A 12126-nucleotide genomic window follows, 5' to 3' on the forward strand; every position below is an offset into this window, starting at 1 on the left:
ATCGTCTTGTTGGACTGACCCCTTTATCATTATGTAATGTCCTTCTTTATCTCATTACTTTCTTTGTTTTGAAGTCTATTTTATATGATACAAGTACTGCAACACCTGCTTTTTTCTCCCTATTGTTTGCATGAAATATCTTTTTCCATCCTTTGACTTTTAGTCTGTGAGTGTGTTTGGGTTTAAGGTGAATCTCTTGTAAGCAGCATATAGATGGAAGTTGCTTTTTTATCCATTCTATTACTCTGTGTCTCTTGATTGGTGCATTCAGTCCATTCATTTAGGGTGATTATTGAAAGAAATTTACTTATTGCCATTGCAGGCTTTAGATTCATGGTTAACAAAGGTTCAACGGTAGCTTCTTTACCATCTATCTATCTAACTTAACTTGCTTATTAAGCTATTATAAATGCAGTCTGATAATTCTTTATTTTTCTCCCTTCTTATTCCTCCTCCTCCATCCTTTACATGTTAGGTGTTTTATTCTGTACTCTTTCTGTTTCCTTTGACTACTTTTGTGAATAGTTGATTTTATTTTTTGCCTTTAGTTAGTATTTGGTTGGTCTGCTTTCTTTGCTGTGATTTTATTTTCTCTCGTGACATCTATTTAGCCTTAGGAGTGCTTCCATCTAGAGCATTCTCTTTAAAATACCCTCTAGGGGTGGTTTGTGGGAGGCAAATTCCCTCAATTTTTGCTTGTCTGGGAGTTCTTTAATCCCTCCTTCATATTTAAATGATAATCGTGTTGGATACAGTATTCTTGGTTCAAGGCCCTTCTGTTTCTTTGCATTAAGTATATCATGCCATTCTCTTCTGGCCTGTAAGGTTTCCTCTGAGAAGTCTGATGATAGCCTGATGGGTTTTCCTTTGTATGTGACCTTTTTTTCTCTCTCTGGCTGCCTTTAATAGTCTGTCCCTGTCTTTGATCTTTGCCATTTTAATTATTATGTGTCTTGGTGTTGTCCTCCTTGGGTCCCACGTTTTGGGAGATCTGTGGGCTTCCAAGGTCTAAGAGACTATTTCCTCCCCCAGTGTGGAGAAGTTTTCAGCAATTATTTCTTCAAAGACACTTTCTATCCCTTTTTCTCTCTCTTCTTCTGGTACCCCTACAATGCAAATATTGTTGCATCTGGATTGTTCAACAGTTGTCTTAATATCCTTTCAATCCTCGAAATCCTTTTATCTCTCTCTGCCTCAGCTTCTCTGTATTCCTGTTCTCTGATTTCTGTTCCATTAACAGTCTCTTGTCCCTCCCTCATCCATTCTGTTCTTAAGTCCTTCCAGAGACTGTTTTATTTCTGTATTCTCCCTCCCAACTTGATCCTTTAGCTCTTGCATATTTTTCTGTAGGTCCATCAGCATGGTTATAACCTTTATTTTGAATTCTTTTTCAGGAATATTGGTTATATCTGTCTCCCCAAGCCCTCTCTCCGGGGTTGTCTGGGTCATTCTGGACTGGACCAAATTCTTCTGCCTTTTTATGGCGATAGAGGTAGTAGTAGGCAGGTAGTGCATGTGTCAGCTGGGAGGACAAAGTTCCTTCCTGCTTGCTGGTTGCACTGCCCCTCTCCGCTGCCTGTGTCGGTTACCCGCACACCAGGAGCAGCCCTCCAGGCAGCCCAGAGCCCTGTGGGGAGTTGCAGGCGCACCAGGTGTGCTCTCCTGTGAGAACAGCGCCCCTTCGCGCCCTGCCCTGGCTTCCTCTATCTGCGTCGGGCAGCTGCGCACCACCGCAGTCCCTGGGTCTGGCCAGGGTGACTGCGTGCTGGGAGGAGACTCTGGGCAGCTGCTCAGCCACCTTGGTGGAGTCGCGCCGGAGGGGGAATGGACGGAAGGGTGTTTATCGCCATGAGGGGCTTCAGAGCTGCACTGCCTCCCAGGGGGCTGGGGCGCCCGAAGCTCCTCAGGATTCCCAGCCTGCTGTGCTGAGTGTGCTGGGGCGATGCTGTCCAGATGTGAGGCCCCTGTCCCTTTAAGACTTTCAAAAAGCACTTGCTTTTCTTTTGTTGCAGGAGAGCCATCTGCGGGGACCCGCTCGCACATTTTCCTTTTCCTTTTCCCTAATATTCAGCGCACCATGCAATGTGTGTCTGCGCTCCCAGTGCAGATTACAAGGGCTGGTTACTTAGCAGTCCTGCGCTTCCACTCCCTCCCCACTCCAACTCCTTTCCTCCCACTGGTGAGCTGGGGTAGGGGGGTAGCACTCGTGTTCTACCGGCCCGCGGCTTGTATTTACATCCTTTGTGAGATGCTGAGTTCTTGCAGATGTAGATGTAGCCTGGCTGTTGTATCCTTTGGTCTCTCTTTAAGGCGTAGTTGTATTTGTTGTATTTTCAGAAACATATACGGTTTTGGGAGATTTCCACTGCCCTACTCACTCTGCCATCTTGGCTCCTCCCTTCATTAGCTTGGATTTAAATGGCATCATTCTTCCAAAGTACTATCAGAATTAAAATTGTACCTTCTAACCCCATGCCAAAATAATTTTCTGGTTGTCTGTCAGCAGAAATACTGCTCTAAGGATGTTTTAAACAACAAAATCAAACCTTCTTGGATGAGCTTCTTTTGTTTCTAAGAAAATGACTTTCCAAAAAGCACCTGTGAAGCTGCAGTGACATACCTGCCCTCCAGCTGCACAGGCAGCCACTAAGCCATATTGGCCTCCTTCCTTCCGTAACCTGTTGGCAGCTGCCATGACCAGCCGACAGCCAGTGGCTCCAAATGGGTGGCCCAAGGACAGTGATCCACCCCAGTTGTTAAACTTCTCCAAAAGAGGCAATCCAACCTGGCTCCCACAAAAGCGGACACAAATATAAAGATGAGTTTACTTAAGCATCAGTCCAGGCTCTTAGTAACAGGAAGTAAGAGAGATAGAAATAACTAACTTAAGACATATCACAAATTATTTTACTTCAAAAGAAAGAATTCTAGCCAACAGTCCATTTTTTTTTCATATAGTACCAGAATAGGAAGAAGATAGATAACCTAGAACTTTACTTTCTTTTTTTTTTTTTAAGAATTTCCAGGAATTATTTTTTTAGCTAATAAATAAATATATTTAATGAAACATAAAATTCTTCCTAAGAAGATTTTCCCTTCATATTTTTATTAGCAGATACTAAGTTCCAAATAATAAAAAGCTTTGGGAGTTCAAGCATATTTTTAATCAGAAACTTACCTTGGTTTTTCTACCCATGTAGTTTTGTGCAAACCAATCAGAATCCATGGCTTTCAAATTAGCCAAAATCTGACCCTAGAAAGGAAAATAATTGAATAAGGACCTTGTTATTAATGTCTCTTGATGCTTTCTATTAGGCATGACCTCGTTTAAAGTTGAGAAAATCTCTGAATCTGTTTTTGGTGAATATTTCCTAAAGAAACATTCTGTTACTTTTTAAAGTCTTCCAAGAGGCTCAAAAGGTATATTTTTGACACCATACCACTGAATTGCCTCTCCTCACACCCCTTCCAACAGTGTAGGTCAATACTTATATGAACCTCCACTCCTGATTACTCATATCATAAACCACACCTTACTGTCTCCCACAAACAAATTATTTTTAACGACTATAGTTCTTTGACATGTGTCTTTTGAAATGACTTACTGAGAAGGCTTCATGAAATTCAAAAGCATCAATGTCATTCATTGTTAATCCTGCCTTTTCCAGAACTTTTGGAGTAGCATATGTTGGTCTGAAAAGAAAAAAAAAGTAATAGGTTAAAATTTTAATTTTTTACCTAATACCACCTTCATATTCCCCAAACTGAGTCTTACATAAGGTGCTATAATGTCCTCCACTCATTCCTTGATTCTACTGTACAAATATTAATTAAGTGTTGGAGATATAATAGTAAACTAAACAGACATGGTCTCCATTCCTTACAAAGTTTATATTCTTGAGTCAGGGAAATAGATAACAAGTAAACAATGAAAGAGAAGAACAAACTGACAATGTGAAGAGCTAGAAGAACAAAGAGTTGAGAGGGCAAAGCATACAGGCAAGGGTAAGGCTAGTTGGAAGTTATAACAGGGGCCAGTGAGGGTAGAGCCTTGTGAGGTGGGAGGAGATAGTCTAAACATTTGAAGGCTTTTATATAAGGCTTTTGTGAGGATTGTGTAGCAAAGGGTGTAGCGATATGAAAAAATGCTGTGACATCTTAATGAAAACAAGAATACAAAATTGTAGTTGTTAAGTAGAAATGTATAGGAAAAAAATGGAAAACAATCCACAACTATAAAATACTAACATAAAGAATTATCATTATTATTATTTTTAAAAAATCCACAAAAAGTAATTATGAACTCAAGAATTTAAAGCACTTTAAAATATGTGTAATAAATGTGGTTAATCAAATGCTTTTGATTATAATCCAAGGAAATACACTGCTACGTACCCAAGTAAAAGCTGATCTTTTGGATCTTGAGACACATATACAAAATCCCTAGGTAAAAAATAGAGGGGTTAGCTCCAGTAATAAAATAAAGAAACCAGAGGCAATTTACTTGAACATTTACTTTACCTCAAATACGCCTTTGGCTTATAACCTAGAGCCAGCGCCTTTTCCTCTGCCATTATCAGCACTGCAGATGCACCATCAGTCTGCAATGTTAGCAAGAACAAGAACGACAATTAAATTCTTCAGTCTGTTCATGTCCCACCAGGTTCAAAAAATAATAAATCTTCAGCTTGTCTATTGGTCTTTGTACAACCATCTTCTCTTACTGTTCCTGAATCTATCAACCAATCAGTCACAGAGATTCTATAACAAAACCTTTTCTTTTTATCCATCAGTAAGTCACAATTCAAACACACACACTGACTCATTCTGGAAGAACAAGGGTAGATGAACCTCTTCAAAAAGTACATAATTATCAAAATGGATAAAGAGAATAGGGAACTTTAGAAATATGTATTCATAAGTAAACTTAAACCAAAAATTTTTTGCTTTTGGCACAGAATATGTGGAATTTTGATGAATTAAAACAATCCCTATTTACTTACTTTTATATTTTCTAGACTATTTCTCAGCTGCTTTTCCTCCCTGTGGCTTCTAGGTGATTTTTTTCCATTTATACAGTAGATTCTATAACAAGCAAACCAATGGGAGAAGAAACAGCTAAGAACATTAGAACCACAGTCTTCCATCTTTGGACACACCCCATATGCTTTTTCCCAACTGACAATCAAGAAGCTGGGGTACAAGAAGTCATCATTGGAAAACGGCCCTTTACCATGACTCAAAAGGAAGCACACAAAAATAGATAAATAAAATCCAAAATCCCAAAGAAAACTACTCTGTAGTTTGCAAAATCAAAACAGTTTATATTATATTCTATCTTATTTTTATAACTCAATAACCCAGAAGAGACCAACAGCCACCACCAATAGAGTGACCATAAAGTCTGGAAACATAGGTGACTATACATAAAAATGGTTTATGGACATTACATTAATAGTAAGTTCAATATGCCATTGTGCAAAATTCCAATGACTGTGAAATATTAACACACTTCCGAAATTCCATTATCTGTGATGTGTTCCCACTGATGATTTGAATTTCTGATTTTCAATGAATAACCTGCATTTCTAGCACACCCAAGAAATCAATGGGGTTCAGATATGGCAAAAATGCAGCTCATGCCATATGGCCCTGTCATCCCATTTGGTTTCAGAAATGATCATCTACCCAGTCCTCTGCCACTCAGGCTTAATGGGGTGGTGTATCCTCAGGCAGGAACCACCCAGGCCCTCTTCCCCTAGCCCAAGAGCAGGCATTAAATTGTTTCCTAACAAGGTCAAATATGCCAACATTTGCCTATGTTTCCAGTCTTTAGTGTGGGTAAGGAAGTTATACTATAAAAGAAACACAGACCAGCTGGACTACATGCAGAAGACTACACCCAAGGTGGTAGAAGAGAAACCCTATAAGCAGAAGCAGAATCAATAGGGATGTTTAACTGAAGAAGAGCCAAAAAAACAAGAAAGGATATGAAGCTGTAGACTAAGTAAAACAACAACAAAAAATGTTGATAGATTTATTCTGTGATGCTTATAAAAAACATAATTTGGGAGTCAGTATAAAGCATCATTTTCTAACAATCAGAGCTGAAAGAGGTAGTTTTTCACTCTCTCTCTCTGCCTACTTTCCTTCTCTTATACAACTCCCAAGTTCATATCCTATGCTCCAAGCAAGCCTTTCCACAGAGGCCTTGCTCTCCTACCTTTGACTCTACATTTGCTGTTCCATTTGCCTAGAAAGCTTTTTTTATACTTCTTAAATTATCTTACAGTCTTCCTTCAAGACTTGCTGCTCAAATGTTACCTCCTCTGAGGAGCCTGACTCCCACCATTTATATATCTTCTCCCACGGCCTGTGCTTACAACCATCACAGCACTTTCTCACTATATGACAATCATCTATTCTTTTTATCTGCAGTGCCTAGCAGAGGCAGTCGAAGTTTTTTGGACTGGTTCGGTGCCTGAAGAGAACATCTTTTCATAACAGAATGGTGACTAGACTAGGTGACTTGTAATTTCTTAAGACTATGATTCTATTTTTTTCAATGATTCTATTTTAATATTGCCTTTATAATGAGTAACTACTATTTTTGTCCTACTCATAATGAGTACAAGTAAATCAACTGCAGACTTTTCTACTGAAAGTACACAAACAGAAAAGTCACTAGTAAACACACAAACAGAAAAGTCACTAGTAAAACACACAGCATAGTTACCAGGAAAGAAGAGTTTGCAGCTGTCACTGTACCATATGGCTTGATGAATGCAGGCTTAAGTTTGGCCATCTGCTCTAGGGAGGAAGGACGAATGCCATTATCCTTGGTAACTGTGTCTTTTCCTGTGAAAACATGAACATTTTAACTCTAGGGAACTGCAATACAAACTTTTTATATCTTCTCTAGAGAAGTATGTTTTAGAAAGTACAAGACAAATTCAGTGTAAACCATACTTACTCACTAAAAAGAAAGCTTTTATACTTACCAAGATATTACCAAATTTTAAACTAAACTCTTAAGACAGCTGAGAAATAATCTGAAGAATTTAATTTTAAAAGGATACCCTATTTTCTTAAGATGTTTATCCACATTTGGCTATTCCATACAGAAGTCATAGGAATTATGAATTTTAAAAATAGGTATATACATAGAACTAAAATACATCAGGAAGATAAAAGGAGTCCCTTATAAACTCTTTTTAAAATGTTTACCTATTTTAAAACATAAATTGAAACCTGAATCCACATTTAAGAATGAGTATTGGGAAGCAGAACTAACATACTTATTGAAAAGTCATTTAGGGTTCTTGGTGTTTTAGAAGCACTTCAGTCAGAACTCCCTAACAAGGATCAGGAAGCAGTCCCCATTATGAAGTGGAGCACACTGTTTTACCTGGTACTTTGAAGGGCACAACATCGGAAAGGAGTCCTTCATCCTGTGCCTTCTTGGCCAGGCTGTGCGAGCGCAGTGCATACTCATCCTGTTCCTGCCGTGAAACAGCAAAGGCGGCAGCCAGACGGTCTGCAGAGTGGCCCATGGTCTCACTGGTGGAGAACTCGGCCACAGCAGGGAGCTAGCAAGGAGATTCACAGGACCAAGAACAATGTTAACAGGCTACAGGCACTGTACCATACCTAGGGTTATCTGGGGAAGCTAAAATCTACTATCAACCAAGGCCAAGACAAGGCGAGCTTTTTGTGAGCAGGTCATCTCTAAAGAGGGCTTATAAAGTCAAATTTGCTAACCACTATCTTTTCTTCTTCTTCTTGACCCAGTAATTAACCTTCCCTGGTAACTAACAGAATCTACAACTATTAGAGCATAACTGAACACATACTCTCTTGCCTAATTCTGGAACTCTGCAGAGGGATGCTTTGGAAACACAAGTCTTTATGTAAGTCTTACCTCCGGTGACAGGAAATTCAATCTGAATTTAGAAAGTAAAGACAGTCGTTGACCCAGAGTCTTGGCTTTATTGAGATCAAGCATCATTTTCCGCATTTTCCTTGAATGACGAATAGGGATGTCAGACATTAGCTCTACACCACCTGCCACAACCACATCAGACTGGCCAGAAGCAATCAAGCCGACACCTATAGGGCACAGGTCATATGGATGTGAACATATTTTACAGATATTAACAGACCACTGATAATTTAGAACTTCCTGACTAAAACACTGTACGACAGTCATCAGCATAGTACAACATCTATAATTAAGCTTTTCCTCTTTTCAGGGAGATTAAGATTATTTTAAAAATTATTAATCAGTATACTAGACAGTAATGGGAATTTCAATTTCTACTACAAGCTAGATAAAGTCTGGCTTTTGAGATGTAAGGCAGCCTCCCTCCCTTCCTATGGCACTGGCATGAATTTTGTTGCTCTAGCTGGGAGAAGCCACATTCTTCAGAGTGGTGAATGACCCGCCATTGCCTCTGGCATCATTCCCTGCCGTGATGCTGCCCAACCTGACCTTGATGTTACTAACAGAGCACATAAGCCTATCTCTCTGGTTTTCTGTCCTTTCACAATAGGGGCTGATGCTACAAAATGTCCCACAGTTTTGCTCGTTTTCTTGGAGAGTATGTAACTAAATATAAAAATGCCAAGGATGTGGGGAAGTAGAGGAAAAAGTTGTACCCTGTAAAGCAGGAAGGTACCATCACGGTGATGGTGTATACTCTTCATGGGGGAACATCATGTAAGAATCCCCTAACTTCAAAACCTAGCAGGTCATAAATTATTCATGCTCAAGTTCAGAAGCACGCTCCTAGAGATATATTCCTCCAGCTGATAATCCCTACTGGAGCCAGCCACATTACTGATGGAGAAACTACATGAATGGTTGTGTCCCTGGGATATAGAGAGCAAGACTAAGGTTCAGAATTACTGCCAAAAAGCAAATGTTAAATGTTACCTTACTTAGAAACACACCCCCGGTACAACAAATTCAGAGATCTGTGCTCATCATTTACTTCTGTTAAGAGTAGTTCTTTATGATTATATAAAAGAGAATTAACATGTATGCACCTTTCGCTTTCAAGTAAACATACCTGTGGTCATGGCCTGGTTAGAAGAGATGCAAGCCATGGTGACAGTGTGAGCAGGGGTCTTATCAGAGAAGCCAGCTCCAAGAGCAGCCTTCAGGAAATACAATGAATAAAATGATCACTTATATAGGAAATGCTACATGTAAATGATGTGTTGAGCACTACTCTTCTGTGTGGTAAATCAGGAAAGGGTTTGAGGGTAAATGTTCTACAGATTAATATTTAAAATAAAACTAAGCTCATGCTAATTTTTCATCTAGCTATTAGCTGACAAGCAGGCTGCAAAATTCTTGGTAGGTACATTCTAGTGTGGTATCAAGGCTACAACACTCTTCTATGTCATCTACTTTCTTAGTAATGTTTTGCTCTGAGCCTTTAAGGATATCCATATGTAATTTGATTTTAAGTTGTTTAATTTTCAAATAAAGTAAACCTGTAGATACAGTTGATGGACTGATGAATGTCTGACAGAGGAGGGTCCTCATGAGCTGTGTTCCTGCCTGCAGTTAAAAGGCTTAATAGCAAAACAAAAGCAATCAAACATGAAAATAACTTCTAAAGAATTGACCACTTAAACAGAGTTCCCACTCAGATCCCCACACATGTTCTACTGATCGCTACCCATGCTGCCTGTCAGAGTCCCTCAGCACACCAACTGGCTGATACTTCAGTCAGCACACTGCACACCCAACGCAATCAAAGTGGAAATCCTGCCAAATATGCGGGAGTTTCAGTTGACAAAAGAAAACTCTGGAAAACTGTCTGAGCCACAAGTGAGCCTCTGATGAATAACGGTTAGGCCAGTGGGAAAGAAAAAACTGTCCAGGATGATGGCACAATAGGTGCTTCAAACCTTGAAAAAAACTGAGGCCCTCCACTACTTTTGCAAAAACGGCCTCTATTGTGATGGCACAGTGAAAGTCATACAGGAATTGAGGACATCTCTTATTTTACCATATTACTTATTGGCAAAATTGCGCTGTCAAAAAAACCATTTAATGCCTGACTACATTTTTATGTAAAGAATTACTGCAGAGGCACAGTAATAAAATATCTGTATTTGTAATACTAAAGTTCCACTCTAAAAAATAAAGCTCTTGCTCCACTACCACCACTTATCACTGTTTACTATGAAATGCTGGTTCCCATTAGGGAAATTCATTTTTAGTGGCCTTTTTCTGAAACTATTAAACTATCCTCACAATATGGGATCTCCTGTAACTTGGTAAAATAAACATGTTTCCAAAGTGTAAAGGGGTTCAATGCTTCTTAATGATTTCTACTTTTACACTTACACTACCTGTACACTGTTTATTATAGTCTACAGAAATATAAATGCGTTACATGCATGCAACATGACCTTATTCTGGTTTTTCCAGGTAGGCCTGATAATAACTGCTTGACCTACTTTGCTAAAAACTATGCCCTGAAAACTGCGTATCAGCCTCTCACTATAAACCAATCCAAAAGTAAGAAGGATGCAAGTCTTTAGTGGGGAGGAAAGGAGAGCTGTCAGTGGGGCAAGTGTAAAGGGCACTCAGGTCATATGGCCTGATCCTCACAAGGTCCTTTCTAGCATGTATTACACCTTTGGCCCCAGCTGACTCACAGGACAGGAGGACCTTTAAATAGAAGTGGTTGCTGGTGAACCTTGTCCGCATGATTCTATTTAAAGTTTGACTAGTTCTCACCACAAACAGGCTCTAGATAGTACACTAAGGGAAAAGGAGGAAGATGCCTCTTAGTTAAGATGAACAGTAGGGAAATATACTTTCAGTAAAGTGAGGTTCTCAGCACCAGAAGCCATTTAGGATTTCATATTAACATTATTAACATAGACAATAGGTCCTTAAAAAAAAAATTCTCTAGCTGGAAGTTATGTTAGCTTTTAGGTTACAACCTGAGAGAGACATTCTTATAACATATCCCCTCAACTCAACCTTTTCCTGAGGCCACTGCAAAAACTACCTGGAGTACAATGCAACTGGTATTAGTATAGGGCAGGGAAAGGGAAGCTACCTCATGTCAATTCATAACTGAGATGTGCATATGGATATAAAATTTCAGGAAAAAAATTCAAGAAAAAACATGATGGCTTCAGTATTAGGATATCAGAACAGAAATATAGAAAATTGAAACATTTAGTATTTACTTTTTAAGTGCTCTTGTAAGAGCCAAATTTTTTTCTATAATATGGAATTTGAAAACGTATTATGCATAGCTTGCTGAATTCATAAAATTTTCATATCTGACACATTTAGAAATGTGAGGTCCAGAGAAAAACAAAAAAAATCAGGAAGAGAAAAAGACCTCTTCTTGTCTTAATTCTTTCCTGCCTGCCTAGCAATATACAGTTGATTTTTGTGAGCTTCAGTACTGCCAGGCTTTCAGCAATTTTAACAATTAATGACAGGTAAAAAGCTGGGGCAGAACAAATACTATCAGTCCTGCTCATTTCCTTTTCCTGGCTTGACAGTGATGGAAATTACTGCCCTTCCAACGATAACAAACACAGTAATATGGCAAGCATAAAGCTAGAAATAAAGAAAATGCTTAGCACACTGAAATGTGCTTTTGAGTCAACTTTATTCAAATAATGACTTTCAAAGTGAAACAAGGCCCAGAAGATGTGCTTGGACTATTCATTATGAAATGCCTATAGCGCATGTCACAGAAGTTCCAAGATCTGTCATTGTCTCAGCTGCCCAATCAACATCACATGGAGCTATGCCAACTAGGGTAAAAATAAATGCCTATAAAATAGTTTAAAAAAAACTGTCTTAAATGTCACCTAGTCTATGGGAATGAAGGAATAAGCAAGACTACTTCTAATAAAAACCATGTTATGAAATAAGTTCTTTGCACAATGTTAAAATTTTTAGTTAATGAGAAGCTATGATATCTAACATTGCTAAAAGTCACATCAGCCATACTTCGTCACAATCTCTGTTATCCTAAGAGACAATATATCCCAAACCAGTTCAAATAACTGGTTTGATTTATATTACAGTATCAACATATACTAGCATACATTATTTGACTTATACTATAGTTCTTT

At 38.8% G+C, this 12126-nt stretch overlaps 1 protein-coding gene across 3 annotated transcripts in view; it reads right to left on the minus strand.

The window, feature by feature from the left end:
* Nucleotides 1–12126, minus strand: part of HADHB (hydroxyacyl-CoA dehydrogenase trifunctional multienzyme complex subunit beta) — a 96205-nt gene that overhangs the window by 1296 nt on the left and 82783 nt on the right. For all 3 annotated transcript variants that reach the window (XM_073215623.1, XM_036990634.2, XM_073215622.1), the window contains exons 7-15: nt 9072–9159; nt 7922–8109; nt 7409–7589; nt 6737–6858; nt 4522–4601; nt 4396–4443; nt 3606–3693; nt 3179–3253; nt 2621–2785 (exon numbers count right to left, since the gene is read on the minus strand). In XM_073215623.1, coding sequence (XP_073071724.1) covers nt 2621–2785; nt 3179–3253; nt 3606–3693; nt 4396–4443; nt 4522–4601; nt 6737–6858; nt 7409–7589; nt 7922–8109; nt 9072–9159 — 1035 coding nt within the window. The remainder of the gene's footprint in view (nt 1–2620; nt 2786–3178; nt 3254–3605; nt 3694–4395; nt 4444–4521; nt 4602–6736; nt 6859–7408; nt 7590–7921; nt 8110–9071; nt 9160–12126) is intronic.

The sequence above is a fragment of the Manis javanica genome, chromosome 1, assembly GCF_040802235.1.
Source record: "Manis javanica isolate MJ-LG chromosome 1, MJ_LKY, whole genome shotgun sequence".
NCBI classification, from domain to species: domain Eukaryota; kingdom Metazoa; phylum Chordata; class Mammalia; order Pholidota; family Manidae; genus Manis; species Manis javanica.